The sequence below is a fragment of the Silene latifolia genome, chromosome 4, assembly GCF_048544455.1.
Source record: "Silene latifolia isolate original U9 population chromosome 4, ASM4854445v1, whole genome shotgun sequence".
NCBI classification, from domain to species: Eukaryota; Viridiplantae; Streptophyta; class Magnoliopsida; order Caryophyllales; family Caryophyllaceae; genus Silene; species Silene latifolia.
The window spans coordinates 81,506,333-81,522,779 of record NC_133529.1 but is presented as its reverse complement, the minus strand read 5'-3'; the positions used below and the strand labels follow the sequence as shown (position 1 = coordinate 81,522,779).

Here is a 16,447-nt window from a genome sequence, read left to right as displayed (position 1 = left end):
TTTTACACACATCTTGTAAAATTGCATGTGACAACATACTAAATTTCTATGACCAGATTCGAAATTTATCTCATATTAACCTATTTTTCACTTAAATCCGATTTTAATAATGAAAAATCCATTTTTCGAGCATAAGAAGTCCACAAATTATGAAAATATACAGGTCATCTCAAAATAATATATGTGACAACATATCCAAAAATCACTGGAAAATTCGAAGTTTAGCTAATTTTAGTCCGAAAATGACATTTTATTCATAAAATCATATTTTTAATGCCATTATAGTATAATATGAACAATAAAAAACCATAAATTAACCAAAATATCCTAAAACATTTTAGGACCAGAAATTTTAACATGCATGATGATTTTCGTGATATATCATAATAACACAAATTTAACAAGTTTTATATGTTAATCGTATAACTCGGAAAAACGTTTAACCGATTTGCATGCAAACAACCAAGGCTCTTGATACCGATTGAATGAAAAGTAGATCTATATACTTGACATATTCATATATGTTTTATTTTAATTTGTCATAAAATTAATAAGTGAAGCATGCAAACTTATAAACAATATAAAGAAGAAATCTTTATCTTACATTGGATTTTCGGTTTACTTAGGGCACAAGAGAGATCTCCTTCTCTCTTGTTCTTGTGCTTTCCTCAATGGATGAACAAAGACCCAAGTATAGGATCTCTCCCAAGGATTTATACCCAAGACACACTCTTAATAAAATTAATATTATGTATACTAGACAATATTAATTTTGTAGGAAAAATTGACCCAAAATAATTTGGTTTTATCTCCCAAAACCGGTTAGGAGGAAGAGAGGAAGGAAGGAGAAATATTTTATCTCTCTAAAATATGTGAATGAATGAATGAATGAACACAACAAAATGCATTTTGTGTATATTAGGTAAAATAGGAGGAAAAACCAAAGTGGTTTTTTCCTCTCCAAAAACCGGGTGGAAGAAGGGGGGGTAGAGGGAGCCAATGCATGCTCTAGTTGCTCTTCACAATAACAACTAGTATGCATGGCTAGTTTAGTAGGTAATCATTGTGCGTACCACTAACAAATCAACTTAATAAAACTCCCTAATACTCCCTTGTTTCGGTTTACATAGATAATATGGACTCCATATTATCTTTGTCAAATGTCAATTTGTCTTATGTCACATGTCATATGTTACATAAATTTGTTATGTATTTTTAACATATTAAAAATCAACGTATTAATAAAAATACGTCATATACAAAAATCGACTTAGTAATTCATAATTACTTGTACCAAAATATTTTACCAATTATAAATCACAACAAATTGTATTTATAATAATTCATTCAAATTCAATTGTTTCCTTAAACAATAATTTCATCTGAGTAATGATAGAATTCGATTACTCAGACCGTATCTCATTTAATCAAATTTCAATGAGATACGTAAATATTACTTCCAAAATCGTCCGTCAATTTTAAATAATTTAATTGACTCGTAACGTTATACGATCAATTAAATGATCAATTAAGAGTGTTGCCCTATAGGTATGACCTGGGGATCAATCGATCACCACCGTCGCACGACAGTAATGTCAAACTCTAGTCAGCCAATCATTACCGATATGTGTGGATCAGTTGACAGTAAAATATTACTTCCCAATTGTATTCTTTATAATGAGACTTAAACATGTGATCATCATGATCAACAGTCGTGATCGCATTATTGTCGGAGGACACATATTCCAACATCTAGGAGGGGTTTTGAGCCCAGGTTATGAGCAGCAGCGGGCGGGAGGAACTGTTCCATCTGAGGCCAGAGCGGGACATCAGCACTACCACCGTAGCCACGGGGGAAGTGGAGGAGGGTTTTGCAGTTAGGTAGAGATGTCTTGGGATGAATTGACGCAAGATGAGGAACGGATTTTGGTTCTGGCTCTGGAATAGGGCCATCTCTCTTCTTTGGAGCTGGCTGAGGGGCAGAGGAGGCGAGCTTTTGCTTCTTCATAACCATCACAAAGTCAAGGGATAAGGGGGTTTTACCTAAGGAAACGTTCATAGCACTAGTTACGCAATACAACGTGATCCCAACAAAACAAAAAGGAAAAACAAAGCACGAAAGCCTCTCCAGATGACATCGCCGGTTATGTCTCGGGGTCCTTCTCTAAGTTGGTGGAAGTTCCTTCCTCTTCTTATTCATGTGCTTCCTGATCTTCTTCTTCGTCGTCCACCCTGAGTGGAGGGGAGGAAGAACGTATGGGTTGAGCTGCGAGGAAGGCAAGTGATACAAACTAAAACTAGAAAGATGGAACTTGGAGAATATGCATTGATAGTAGGACAGTGAACAACATTACAATCAAGTATCGATTCCCAATGCCGGGGCTTGATGACATATTAGATGAACTCCATAGGTCCGTTATTTTCTCAACGAACGATTTAAGAAGCGGTTACTGTAATACCCCGTAATTTAGTGAAGTTTATATAACTAATTTATGTAATTCGAATAATTGATTATGACGGTTATAATTAATAATTGTGAATAAGACGGAATAATATAATAAAATAATAGAATAATAGAGTAATGGGTCGTAATGGTAATTGGGTAATAATAATAAACGATAATTTATATGGTAATAGTGAATGATTATTATGTTATAATAATAATAGTAATACGATAATAATAATAATAGTAATTGTATTTATAATAACAATATTTGTTATGAGATGATAATTAAATAAATAAAATAATAAAGAAAGACGGGATTGGAGTTGGGTCATGTGCTATAGCCTATAGGGCTTGGGTCGACTATATATGTTCCATAAATTGGTTGATTAATTGTCGGCATCGGATAATAATAATAATAATAATAATAATAATAATAATAATAATAATAATAATAATAATAATAATAATAATAATAATAATAATAATAATAATAATAATAATAATAATAATAATAATAATAATAATAATAATAATAATAATAATAATAATAATAATAATAATAATAATAATAATAATAATAATAATAATAATAATAATAATAAAAATAATAATAATAATAATAAAAATAATAACAATAAGAACAATAAGAACAATAAGAACAATAAGAACAATAAGAACAATAATAACAACAATAATAACAACAATAACAACAACAACAACAACAATAACAACAATAACAACAATAACAACAATAACAACAATAACTAATAACAATAATAACAATAATAACAATAATAACAATAATAACAATAATAACAATAATAACAATAATAACAATAATAACAATAATAACAATAATAATAATAATAATAATAATAATAATAATAATAATAATAATAATAATAATAATAATAATAATAATAATAATAATAATAATAATAATAATAATAATAATAATAATAATAATAATAATAATAATAATATGGTAATTAAGTATTTTTCCTAATTGATTTTCATATAACCTTAATCTACCTATATAAATAGATAACAAACCTACAACAATAGACCTTATTTATCATAAAAACACAAGTAATTCACATAAGAGAAAAAGGTGAAAAGAGAAGGAAGAACTAGCAGCTGTGAGATCGTCACAAGGTAATTTTCTAATCGTCTCCTAACATACTCACCTTAAGACTAATATAACTCGTTAATTAGAGAACCGCTGACTGGCCCGAGACCGTCACCGTGACCGTGGACCACCAGGGATCGACCAGGACCCACCGTTGACCACCAGGAACCACGGGTAAAAGGAGTTTCAGGCGGGTTTTTATGGGTGGCTGTTATTGGGTTGTTTTACGTGTTTAAGCATGGTTATAAGCCCATATTCAGTCGTGACTTACCTGGGATTAGTTGGGGTGGTACCTAGGTTTTCGTCGACCACCGTGGGCGGTCAGGTATTGTCAAGGGTGGTGGTTCGTGCGGTGGTTGGCCGGAAATAAGCGTTAGGGCATGGGTATTGTTAAACAGGGGTGGAACCGTTTTATACACGTTTTCCTTGACTTGTGGGACTCGAACTGAGTTTGGTCGGGTTCATGGTGATTATTCGGTCCTAGTGGTAGTGTTAGGGTGGTCGGAGGTGGTGGTATATGTGGTGGCTGACGGTATTTCGCGAAAACAGGGGAGTTGGGTGTGGTTGTGTCGCTGCTACGGTTATGGCGGTGTTTGTGGAGGGTGCAGTGGGTCGAAGGGATTAAGGACCACCCTGGAACCACCGTGTTCCAGTGGTGTCAGTGGTGGCGGCCAGAGGTGGCGGTTGGGTGGTTTGTTGTTGTTGATGCGGGGTTGAGTTTGTGTCGGGTTGGAGGGTGGTATAAGTCGTGGTTATCAGGTGGGTTTAGGGCGAGGGTTGTTTGGTGGTGGCTGGGTTCCGTCATGGAGGTGGCATCAGTAGGGGATCACCGTGGTTCTGGTGGTTGGCTACGGTGGGGCTAGGTGGAGTCGAGTTGTTTTTGGAGTTGTATGTGTGGGTGTTTGTGGTAAGTGTTACACGGGTTAAAGGGGGTTATACGTGGGCTTTGGGGGTTTGTCTTATGGGTTGGCTTTGATTTACTTGAGTCGGGTTTTTAAGATTGGGTTTGACTCGGGTTTGTATTTCAGTCGGGTTTTAATATCGTAGACTTTAATAATAATAGTAATAATAATTAATTAATTTGAATAATGAATATAATTTATAATTATTGAATAATAATGGAAGGTAATAATAAATAATTTAATCATAATATTTTGATTAGGTGACGGTTTGTGAAGAAATTATAATCGCGTCGGATTGCTTTAATTATTTGGATTGCTTGAGCTGTTTAATTGGAATCGCTTGCCAGGTAGGGATAAATCCTACTCAACTTTTACTCGATAATGTTTGTTGGATGATTTATATTAAAGTGAATTGATCATATGAGAATTGTGTTGGTTGATATCATTGAAATTGTTGGAAGGGAGAATTATATTGTATATGTTGGTTGGATTAGTTATGATGGAATTACTGTTATTGCATTGGTTATTCAGTTTAATACTGGCAGACATCCCTTCGTGGTGATGTAGATTATTATTGCGGTTATATTGGCAGACGTCATGGTAAGAGCCTTCGGGTGACGTATTTCAGATTTATTCTGGCAGACGATATTTTATCGTGTTTACTCGAGGCAGGCCCCAGATTGGTCTGCAGGCCATCTGGTGGATATTACTCTAACTATATGTTGAGGAAGACATTACCTTTTGGTAATGTAGTGTGTGTTTACTCACCTTCGGGTTGAGGCTGCCACGGCCAGGGATTGGCGGGATGATTAGTGTAACGAGTAGAGCTTGGCTTAAGTGTGCTAAGTAAAAGGGAGGAGCACGTTGTCAGGGGGTTGTGCAATGGAAATTGGATTGTTATCATATGTATTTGTTGTTAGTATTTATTCCTACTCAACCTCGCGGTTGACTGTATATTCGTGAACACCTGCGGTGAACCGTTTTATGGGGAGCAGATTTGACAGGTACAGAAGATTAGCTGACTTGGGAGCTATGGGATGCGTGAGGACTGGCCAATCTACCTAGAAGTCTAGACCACATAGATTATGAGATCACTTTATTTATTTCCGCTGCGAGTTGTAATATTTTATATTAAGTTTTAGTTGGTTAATTTGTAATAAACATGTATTCACTAAAGTTTTAATTTAAAATACTTTGGTTTGTTGTACTTTGTTATTCACTACCTCGGGAAACCGAGATGGTAACACTCTCATTTACTTGGGATGCCTAGCTAAAGACTCCTGAATAAATGGGGGTGTTACAGTTACCATCAGATTCGAATGAGAGAAGGTGACGAATAGAAATTAGCCTTTAAGACTAAGCATGGGTTGTACGAGTGGACCGTGATGTCATTCGGGCTTACAAATGTTGCAAGTACTTTTATAAGGTTAATGAAAGAGGTGCTTAAACCATTCTTGGGCAGGTTCGTTGTTGTTTATCTAGATGACATTTTTATTTACAGTATAAGATTGAAGGATCATCTTGCCCATCTTAGACAAGTATTCGAGACCCTTAGAACACAACAACTCTATGGGAAACTGGAGAAGTGTACGTTCTTGGTTGATAGCGTGGTGTTTCTAGACTATGTCGTCTCGAAAGAAGGAGTTTCAATTGATCTTTCTAAGATCGAAGCAATCAAGTCTTGGCCTAATCCTAAGTCCGTGACTGAGGTGAGATCGTTTCATGGCCTTGCTTCATTTTATCGAAGGTTTATTAAAGACTAGTTTGAATGCCCGTGCGTTGCAACGGGGTAATTGTAACACCCCGCTTATCCAAGAGCCTTATGTTAGGCCTCTAAGATAAGAGACGGTGTTACCATCTCAGTTACCTGAGGTAAATAGTATAAGAAACAACGTTACCAGGTACTTTAAATGTAAATTTAGCGAATGGTAAAAAAAAAAGATACTTGTCCGCATTGGACTTACAAATCCCACGGCTAAAAGCCACCAATAAATAAAGTACTCAATAAATTTAATTACAACTGACAAATTTAAGTGATAACTAATAAGTAAAGTCCAACTACTAATGATAAGTAAAAGTGATGACTCGAGTCCCAGCTCACACGTCCCAGCCAAGCAACAACCATCAGCTATACCTGCTTATAAATCTATTTCCATGACGGAAATAGATAATTTAAAGACAACAATGAACACACAAGTCAACAATCTAAGAACCATAATAAAATAAAAGGACATGCGAATAATATATAAAAAAAAATAAACAATGAAATGAATACGAAGTCACAATGTCACGGTCTCAATAATATGCCACAAGTAGTCTGTTGCCGAGGCTCTCGGCCCAAGCTCAACCACACCATGTGGACTAGCCACGCCAGGTCCAGGGCTAACTCCTTACACCATGCCCTGCCTGTCCTATCCAAACCAAGGTCCACGGCTCTTCCACATCCCCGTGCCTGGCCTATCCAATTCACAATCCATCTCGCAACCTCGTTGCCAAATAATACCAAATGCCAATATAATAACCAATAACAATATAAATGCCAACAACAATATCTTTCCACAATGCCAAGTTCCTTTAAAATCAATGTAATATGTCAATTCATGATAAAATAGAATAAAATGCCATCTTGTGATATGAACATGCCAAATAAGCTGACAATGAATTCAACAGAGCTAATAATCATTCGTGGCATGTAAGGCACATAAGAAAACCCCGCATACAAATGTTGAGTAGCTAGCCTACCTTTAGCAATTATCCAAGCTCAGCTAACAAATGCTAAAATGGTTCCTCGACAAAGCCTTCACCTAAGAATTCAATAGTATTCAATTATTAACCTTTCTAATTAATTCTAGTATGAAAAGATAACTGACAAATAAAACGGAAAAGTTCAGAGAACCACAATGCTTAGTTTGATTTGTCTTAAATGTTTAAAGATGAAGACTAGTAAAGTATGTAAACAAACTATAATACTAGGACTTTCTTTCTATTTTCCCTCTCCTTTTTCTTCAGATTTCAGCCCACACCAACAACTACTTTTAAGAACTACTTTTAAGAATTAGCTGTAATTGGAGTGCGTATGAATACTGAAAGAGTAGGGAAGTCTGATTGCTAAGGACGGCCACACAGGTGGAAATTTTGACACAATGTATTAAAATAAGCGAGAAATTCCTCCATTAACCCACACCCACAACAGCCTATATACGGTATACACAGAGCTCCCCTTGTCACCCATACACCATGTATAAGACGGTCTCACACGCTATAAGATGGTATAACAATGTAATACAACCCGTCTTAATACAAACTACACTAACCATACAAAACCCACCAGCTACAGCCACAAGCCAACCTCGACAGCCCGACAGCCCCACACCCTCTGTGGTAGAAGCCTTGGTCACGGCCTGAGCTACAGCTCGGGCACAGCTAAGGTCGTTACATAAGACGGTCTTTTATACCAATTTATACAGGCCTAGATAAATTATAACAATTATACAACAATTAAATCCGTCTTAATACAATTATACCAAAACCCCCAATTTTTATTTCTATGTTTTCATAGTTCGAACTATACACTACAATAATAAGCTAATAATCGAATTAATGATGATAGGATAGTCTTACTTACGAATTAGGTTGAAAATAAGGTAAGAAATCTGATCAACGAACCCCCAAGTCCCTTCGTCGAGTTCGTCATTTCTTTGTATTGTATCGTCTCTCTCCGATTTCGATTTTTTTTTTTTTTTTGTTTAATGTGTTATGAAAGATGATGGTGTCCTATTTTTGTATATATATAATGGGTTATATTGGGCTTCACCCAACTCAGCCTAAACCGTGACAATTAGTTGTGTTTTTTTTTTTTTTTTTTTTTTTTTTTTTTTTTCAAAATATAAAATGATGAATAACTTTATAAAAATTTACGGGTATTACAGTCTTTCCCCCTTAAAAGGAACTTCGTCCCGAAGTTCACCCAAAGCTATCACAACACAACCTACCAAAAAAATGTAAATTATTGAATTAACGGTGTTTTACATTCCACCCTCCTAAAAAGAAGGTTACGTCCCCGTAACCATATACATACCTAATGGAAGAGATGAGGATATTTCTCGCGCATGGAGGCTTCTGTTTCCCAGGTAGCTTCCTCCATTTCATGATTAGACCATAGCACCTTCACTAAAGACACTTCACTATTCCTGGTCTTGCGAACTTTAGTGTCCAATATCTCTTTAGGAATTTCTTCATAAGTAAGCTGATCGTCCAATTCAATATTCTCAATTTCCAGCACATGTGACGGGTCACTTACATATTTTCTAAGATGTGACACGTGGAACACATTATGGACTCTTGCTAAAGTTGGAGGTAGTGCAAGACGGTATGCTACCTCCCCAACTCTATCCAGAATCTCATATGGTCCTATATATTTCTGACTCAACTTTCCACGCTTCCCAAATCTCATGACTCCCTTCATTGGTGACACTTTAAGCAACACCTTATCACCAACATTGAACTCAATCTCGGATCTCCTCAAATCTGCATAGCTTTTCTGACGATCTTGTGCAGCTTTCATCTTCTTTCTAATTATCTGAACTTGTTCAATCATCTCGTGGACCATTTCAGGTCCTACCACCATTCTCTCAGCACTATCATCCCAGCAGATTGGACTTCTACACCTCCTACCATACAAGGCCTCAAAAGGGGCCATGCCGATACTGGCATGGTAGCTATTATTATAAGAGAATTCAATCAAATCCAGCTTCTCCTCCCAAGACCCTCCAAACTCCAGAATACATGCCCTAAGCATGTCTTCTAGTGTCTGGATGGTTCGCTCTGTCTGCCCGTCCGTCGCAGGATGAAATGCTGTACTCATCTTCAATTGTGTTCCCAAAGACTCTTGCAGCTCCTTCCAAAATTTAGATATGAACCTCGAATCCCTATCTGACACGATATCCTTAGGAATCCCATGCAATTTTACCACATTCCTCCTATATACCTTAGCCAACTCAGCCTTACTCCAAGTATCTTTCATAGGAATAAAGTGGGCTGACTTAGTTAATCGGTCCACTATTACCCATATCATATTGTTCCCCTTTTGACTCTTAGGTAATCCTACAATAAAATCCATAGATATACACTCCCATTTCCACTCAGGAACCTCCAAGGGCTGCACTTTCCCTTGAGGCCTTTTATGCTCTCCTTTAACCCTCTGACAAGTCAAACACTTAGCTACAAATTCCGCTACTTCTCTTTTCATTCCAGGCCACCAAAATGTTTTCTTCAAGTCTTTATATAATTTATCTCCACCAGGGTGAACTGAATATGGAGTATTATGAGCCTCAGACAAGATACTCCTCTTTAATTCTTCATCATCAGGAACACACCAACGACCCTCAAAGCGGAGGCTACCATCAGCATCTAACCCAAACCGTGTAGTTTCCCCACTGGCAGCAAGGGCCCACCATTTCGCCATTCTAGAATCATATTGCTGCTTCTCCCGGATCTCAGAATACAACTCAGGCTCTATTGTCAAATCACCAACACTCTCTCCTTTTCTTATCACATGAACACCCATCTTTTCAATTTCATCTCTCAGTCTCACACGGGACAAAGCACTACATAAGTGATGAATAGATTTCCTACTTAGTGCGTCGGCCACCACGTTTGCCTTCCCCTCATGATAAACAATTTCCATATCATAGTCACTAATTAGCTCTATCCACCTTCTCTGCCTCATATTCAACTCTCTCTGGGTGTAAATATACTTCAAACTTTTATGGTCTAAAAACACCTTGAATGTCGCGCCATACAGGTAGTGTCTCCATAACTTCAGTGCAAATACTACGGCTCCCAATTCAAGATCATGGGTAGGGTAATTCTCTTCATATGGTTTCAATCAATGCGCGCAAGCATAGGCTATCACCTTCCCACCTTGCATCAAGACACACCCCAACCCATTCTTTGAGGCATCAGTGTACACCTCAAAATTTTCACTTCCCTCTGGTAAGGCTAAGATAGGAGCTGTGGTCAAGCGCTCCTTAAGAGTTTGGAATGCTGTCTCACAACTCTCATCCCACCTAAACCGATTCTCCTTCCTCATCAAAGCTGTTAAGGGCTTAGCTATTTTCGAGAAATCCTTCACAAATCTCCTATAATACCCAGCTAACCCCAAGAAACTTCTAATATCAGCCACATTCTTCGGTACTACCCAATTAGATACTGCCTCAATCTTACTTGGGTCCACCGACACTCCCTCTTTCGAAATCACATGGCCAAGGAATGCTACTTCCTCTAGCCAAAACTCACACTTGCTCAATTTTGCATACAAGTCATTATCCCTCAAGGTTTGTAAAACTAGTCTCAAATGTCGTTCATGCTCTTCTTTAGTTTTTGAATAAACTAGAATGTCATCAATGAAAACAACCACAAACTGATCTAGGTAAGCACTAAACACCCGGTTCATTAAATCCATAAATACAGCAGGTGCATTAGTTAACCCAAAAGGCATTACCACAAATTCATAATGGCCATACCTAGTCCTAAAAGCTGTCTTAGGAATATCCCCTTCCTTGACTCTCAATCGGTGGTACCCGATCTCGGTCAATTTTAGAAAACACACCAAACGCCACTCAGTTGGTCAAACAAGTCATCAATGCGAGGTAAAGGGTATTTGTTTTTGATAGTCACATTGTTCAACTCCCTATAGTCAATGCACAATCTCATACTTCCATCTTTCTTCTTTACAAATAGGACAGGTGCTCCCCAAGGTGAAACACTCGGTCTCACATAACCTTTCTCTTGTAACTCCTCTAACTGCTTCTTTAATTCCTCCATCTCCTTTGGTGCCATCCTATAGGGTGCTTTTGAAATTGGTGCAGTCCCCGGTTTTAAATCAATGCTAAAGTCTATCGCCCTCTTAGGTGGTAACCCAGAAATTTCTTCAGGAAAAACATCATAAAATTCACACACAACTGGAATTTCATCCCTCTTAGGTTCGGTCTCTCTCGTGTCCCTTACGTGACACAAATAAATTTGACACCCCTTCCTCAAATACGATTTTAAGGTCACAACATTTATAAATTTCACCTTTGGTTTCATCAGAAAACCCTTATAAGATACTCTCACCCCTTTAGGCCCTCTTAAAGATATTTTCCTTTGGTAACAATCTATAAAGGCTCTCTGTTTAATCAACCAATCCATTCCCGAATTATTTCAAACTTCCTACAGGAAACTCAATTAAGTCTACTAAAAATATCACCTCACCAATTTTAATTTTTACATCTTTATATATATTGGTACACCTTACAGACTCTCCCGAAGGTATCCCCACATTATCATTATTAAGAACTGGGTCATTTAATTCTAGGTATTTGGCATGCTCGGATGACACAAATGAGTGGGTTGCTCCTGAATCAAATAATATTAAAGAAGGTTTAAGATTCACAGAAAATGTACCCGAAACGATGTGAGTGTCGTTCTCAGCTACTTCCTTCCCAACCATAAATAATTTCCCAGCTGACTTCTGACCCGAACCTTGAACAGTTGTAGCTGACTGGTTACCCGACTTTACTCCACTTGCTTGATTGCCATTACCCACATTCTGCCTCTGATATGAACCATTCCCATAATTATTACTCCCTTGGTTGAGAAACTGGTTGTACCTATTGTTGCTGTTGTAGTTACTTTTCTGGTTATACCCCGAATTGCCTCTATAACCGGACTGAGGAGTCCTGAAACCACCATCTCCATTACCATTATTGTAGTTATTCCTTCCTCCGGATCTGCATTCGGCTCTTACATGGCCAAACTTCCCACAGCCAAAGCATTGTCGCTTCTGGATGGAGCCTTGGCCGCGGCCTCCACTAACCCCACGGCCGTAGCTCCCACCATTATTACCTCCATAGCTTCCCTGCCCGGCCCCATCAGAGAAGTAGGCCCGGAACTGGTTCTGCTTCTTACTCCCACCTGCTCCTTCACTAACCGTCTCGGCCTTTCTTTTCTCCCCCTTTACTTTCTTCTCCTCCTTTATCATATCCGCTATCCTCTCCGCATGACCACTCATTGTAAACCTCTTCCCGAGTGGTTGGCTCACCAGCTACTAGCCTCTTCTTTATGCTCACAGTCAATCCCTTCTCAAACCTCATCGCCAGCATCTCTTCATTGAAATTCAGGTCTGCTACATACTCTGACAGCTCCATAAACCGGTTATGATAAGTCTCTACTGTCATGTCATCTGTCATTTTGAAAGAATCGAACTCTGCCCTCATCTTGCTCCTGATATGTTCGGGAACAAATGTAGCCCGCAAAATCTTCTTAAATCCTTTCCACTTCACATACGGACTATTATTATTAGCAGCAGATTCTCTTATGGCCTCCTTACTGCGAGTCCACCACAGCCTAGCCTTTCCTTTCAAGTAGAACGCAGCTTGATCCACTTGCATCTCCGCCGGACAACTCAATAGCTCGAATATGTTGTCAAACTCGCTACACCAGTCCCCTAGTAATGATGGTTCACCCATGCCATCATACTTTGTTGGATTGTGCCTTGCAATTGTGGCACTCATTTTTGCAGGATCTTGGGTCGAACTCTTAGCCTTCAACGCAGCAGTCAAGGCTTCATTTGTAGCGATCAGTCGGTCTATCTCTTCTTGGGACATTGTAGTAGGGACAGATTTCTTTGGAGGCATTATGAAATTCTATTAAGAATAAATAAGATTTATGAGATAGGGAATAAGCATTTACTTATCGGAGCTAATATATTATGTATATACTACTATTAACTTAGGAATAAATATAAATGAGACGAATAAATCCCTGCATCAACAATAAACTACTCAGTTAGGTCTATTCCACCCCGAACTAAGGTAAATAATCTAGAAATCAGCCCTCTTAAGAGCACAAATTTCAGTCCTCAATTGCTTATATCCACTCTAAAATTCACTTTATCATACACTAAACTTAGTACTTGGCTTAGGGGCACACATTCCGCATGTTATATTCACAATACAGTACATAGAAGAATTCACACACTCACTTACACAGTAACATGTTAATTAAGCAAACATTAATCACCACACATGTTATAATGCAAATACAGTATGATTTCCTCCTTTTATTTGGCATATTTTATGGAAACTTGGCATTGGGCACTTTAAATTAATTTCTTTGAACCTTGCGGTTCTACACCCTATACGGGTACTTACCTTTTGCCATTAAGGCCAAATTTTATCATATTGTACCTGCAACTTTCGTTAGTTACATAAGCATACAAAAAAAAAATACATAAAAGCATTCACTCTAACTACCCACTCTCTTTTCTCCCGCCAAGGTGCCCGGTTCAAAACTAGAAGGGCCATAACCCGAATCAAAGACGTCTCTCCAACCGAGCTAAGGGGGCTCCTAATAGTTCCTACCCGGTGTTCATTTTATTTAGACACATCCTAGGTTGATTTAATTCATTTGTTTTATGCCCTAGGACCGTCGCTCTGATACCACTTTGTAACACCCCGCTTATCCAAGAGCCTTATGTTAGGCCTCTAAGATAAGAGACGGTGTTACCATCTCAGTTACCTGAGGTAAATAGTATAAGAAACAACGTTACCAGGTACTTTAAATGTAAATTTAGCGAATGGTAAAAAAAAAAGATACTTGTCCGCATTGGACTTACAAATCCCACGGCTAAAAGCCACCAATAAATAAAGTACTCAATAAATTTAATTACAACTGACAAATTTAAGTGATAACTAATAAGTAAAGTCCAACTACTAATGATAAGTAAAAGTGATGACTCGAGTCCCAAATACACACGTCCCACCAAGCAACAACCATCAGCTATACCTGCTTATAAATCTATTTCCATGACGGAAATAGATAATTTAAAGACAACAATGAACACACAAGTCAACAATCTAAGAACCATAATAAAATAAAAGGACATGCGAATAATATATAAAAAAAAATAAACAATGAAATGAATACGAAGTCACAATGTCACGGTCTCAATAATATGCCACAAGTAGTCATTCCGAGGCTCTCGGCCCAAGCTCAACCACACCATGTGGACTAGCCACGCCCGTCCAGGGCTAACTCCTTACACCATGCCCTGCCTGTCCTATCCAAACCAAGGTCCACGGCTCTTCCACATCCCCGTGCCTGGCCTATCCAATTCACAATCCATCTCGCAACCTCGTTGCCAAATAATACCAAATGCCAATATAATAACCAATAACAATATAAATGCCAACAACAATATCTTTCCACAATGCCAAGTTCCTTTAAAATCAATGTAATATGTCAATTCATGATAAAATAGAATAAAATGCCATCTTGTGATATGAACATGCCAAATAAGCTGACAATGAATTCAACAGAGCTAATAATCATTCGTGGCATGTAAGGCACATAAGAAAACCCCGCATACAAATGTTGAGTAGCTAGCCTACCTTTAGCAATTATCCAAGCTCAACTAACAAATGCTAAAATGGTTCCTCGACAAAGCCTTCACCTAAGAATTCAATAGTATTCAATTATTAACCTTTCTAATTAATTCTAGTATGAAAAGATAACTGACAAATAAAACGGAAAAGTTCAGAGAACCACAATGCTTAGTTTGATTTGTCTTAAATGTTTAAAGATGAAGACTAGTAAAGTATGTAAACAAACTATAATACTAGGACTTTCTTTCTATTTTCCCTCTCCTTTTTCTTCAGATTTCAGCCCACACCAACAACTACTTTTAAGAACTACTTTTAAGAATTAGCTGTAATTGGAGTGCGTATGAATACTGAAAGAGTAGGGAAGTCTGATTGCTAAGGACGGCCACACAGGTGGAAATTTTGACACAATGTATTAAAATAAGCGAGAAATTCCTCCATTAACCCACACCCACAACAGCCTATATACGGTATACACAGAGCTCCCCTTGTCACCCATACACCATCTATAAGACGGTCTCACACGCTATAAGATGGTATAACAATGTAATACAACCCGTCATAATACAAACTACACTAACCATACAAAACCCACCACTCATGACCACAAGCCAACCTCGACCTCGACCCCCCACACCCTATGTGGTAGAAGCCTTGTCACGGCCGAGCTACAGCTCGAGCACGAAAGGTCGTTACATAAGACGGTCTTTTATACCAATTTATACAGGCCTAGATAAATTATAACAATTATACAACAATTAAATCCGTCTTAATACAATTATACCAAAACCCCCAATTTTTATTTCTATGTTTTCATAGTTCGAACTATACACTACAATAATAAGCTAATAATCGAATTAATGATGATAGGATAGTCTTACTTACGAATTAGGTTGAAAATAAGGTAAGAAATCTGATCAACGAACCCCCAAGTCCCTTCGTCGAGTTCGTCGCTGCTGTATTGTATCGTCTCTCTGCCCGATTTCTTTTTTTTTTTTGTTTAATGTGTTATGAAAGATGATGGTGTCCTATTTTTGTATATATATAATGGGTTATATTGGGCTTCACCCAACTCAGCCTAAACCGTGACAATTAGTGTTTTTTTTTTTTTTTTTTTTTTTTTTTTTTTTTCAAAATATAAAATGATGAATAACTTTATAAAAATTTACGGGTATTACAGTAATTATCTTATTTATAATGCAAAACAAAAACGTTATAAGGGTTTAATGTTTACATTCTATGTCTAATGATTTGTTTACATATTATTAAAATATCTCTTTCAAAAAAAACAAAAGATTAATATATACGTGGGTTAACTCTTATTTATAATCATATAATCACCCCACCTTATACTAATCTTTCGATGTGGGACAATTCTACTATTTATAAGTAATATATTCACCAAACTTGGATTATTTTTCTGATGTGGGACAATTCTACAATTTATACGTAGTATATATTCATCAAACCTGCATTGTTTTTCAATGTGAGACAAATAACATACTCAGATTTACACCATCTTTTTTGCACTTAGTTCGACATCCAA

The 16,447-nt window shown here is 37.2% G+C and overlaps 1 protein-coding gene across 7 annotated transcripts; it reads right to left on the bottom strand.

Annotated features, from left to right (window-relative positions):
• Nucleotides 1-6,274: 6,274 nt before the first annotated feature.
• Nucleotides 6,275-15,912, bottom strand: LOC141652319 (uncharacterized). Of its 7 annotated transcripts, none has more exons than XR_012547137.1 (4): nucleotides 15,783-15,912; nucleotides 14,911-14,972; nucleotides 7,220-7,281; nucleotides 6,275-6,623 (listed from the first exon to the last, which is right to left on the bottom strand). XR_012547137.1 is itself a non-coding variant. In XM_074459820.1 (3 exons), exons 1-2 carry the CDS (start codon nucleotides 12,498-12,500, stop codon nucleotides 7,253-7,255), a joined length of 606 nt encoding a protein of 201 aa, XP_074315921.1. In that variant the 5' UTR covers nucleotides 12,501-12,510; the 3' UTR covers nucleotides 6,275-6,623; nucleotides 7,220-7,252. The 7 variants fall into 7 exon arrangements, 2 of the variants coding, with proteins under 2 accessions (XP_074315921.1, XP_074315922.1); XR_012547134.1 differs by having other exon boundaries at nucleotides 15,787-15,912; XR_012547138.1 differs by lacking the exons at nucleotides 14,911-14,972; nucleotides 15,783-15,912 and adding an exon at nucleotides 8,099-8,169.
• Between the last annotated feature and the right edge of the window lie 535 nt (nucleotides 15,913-16,447).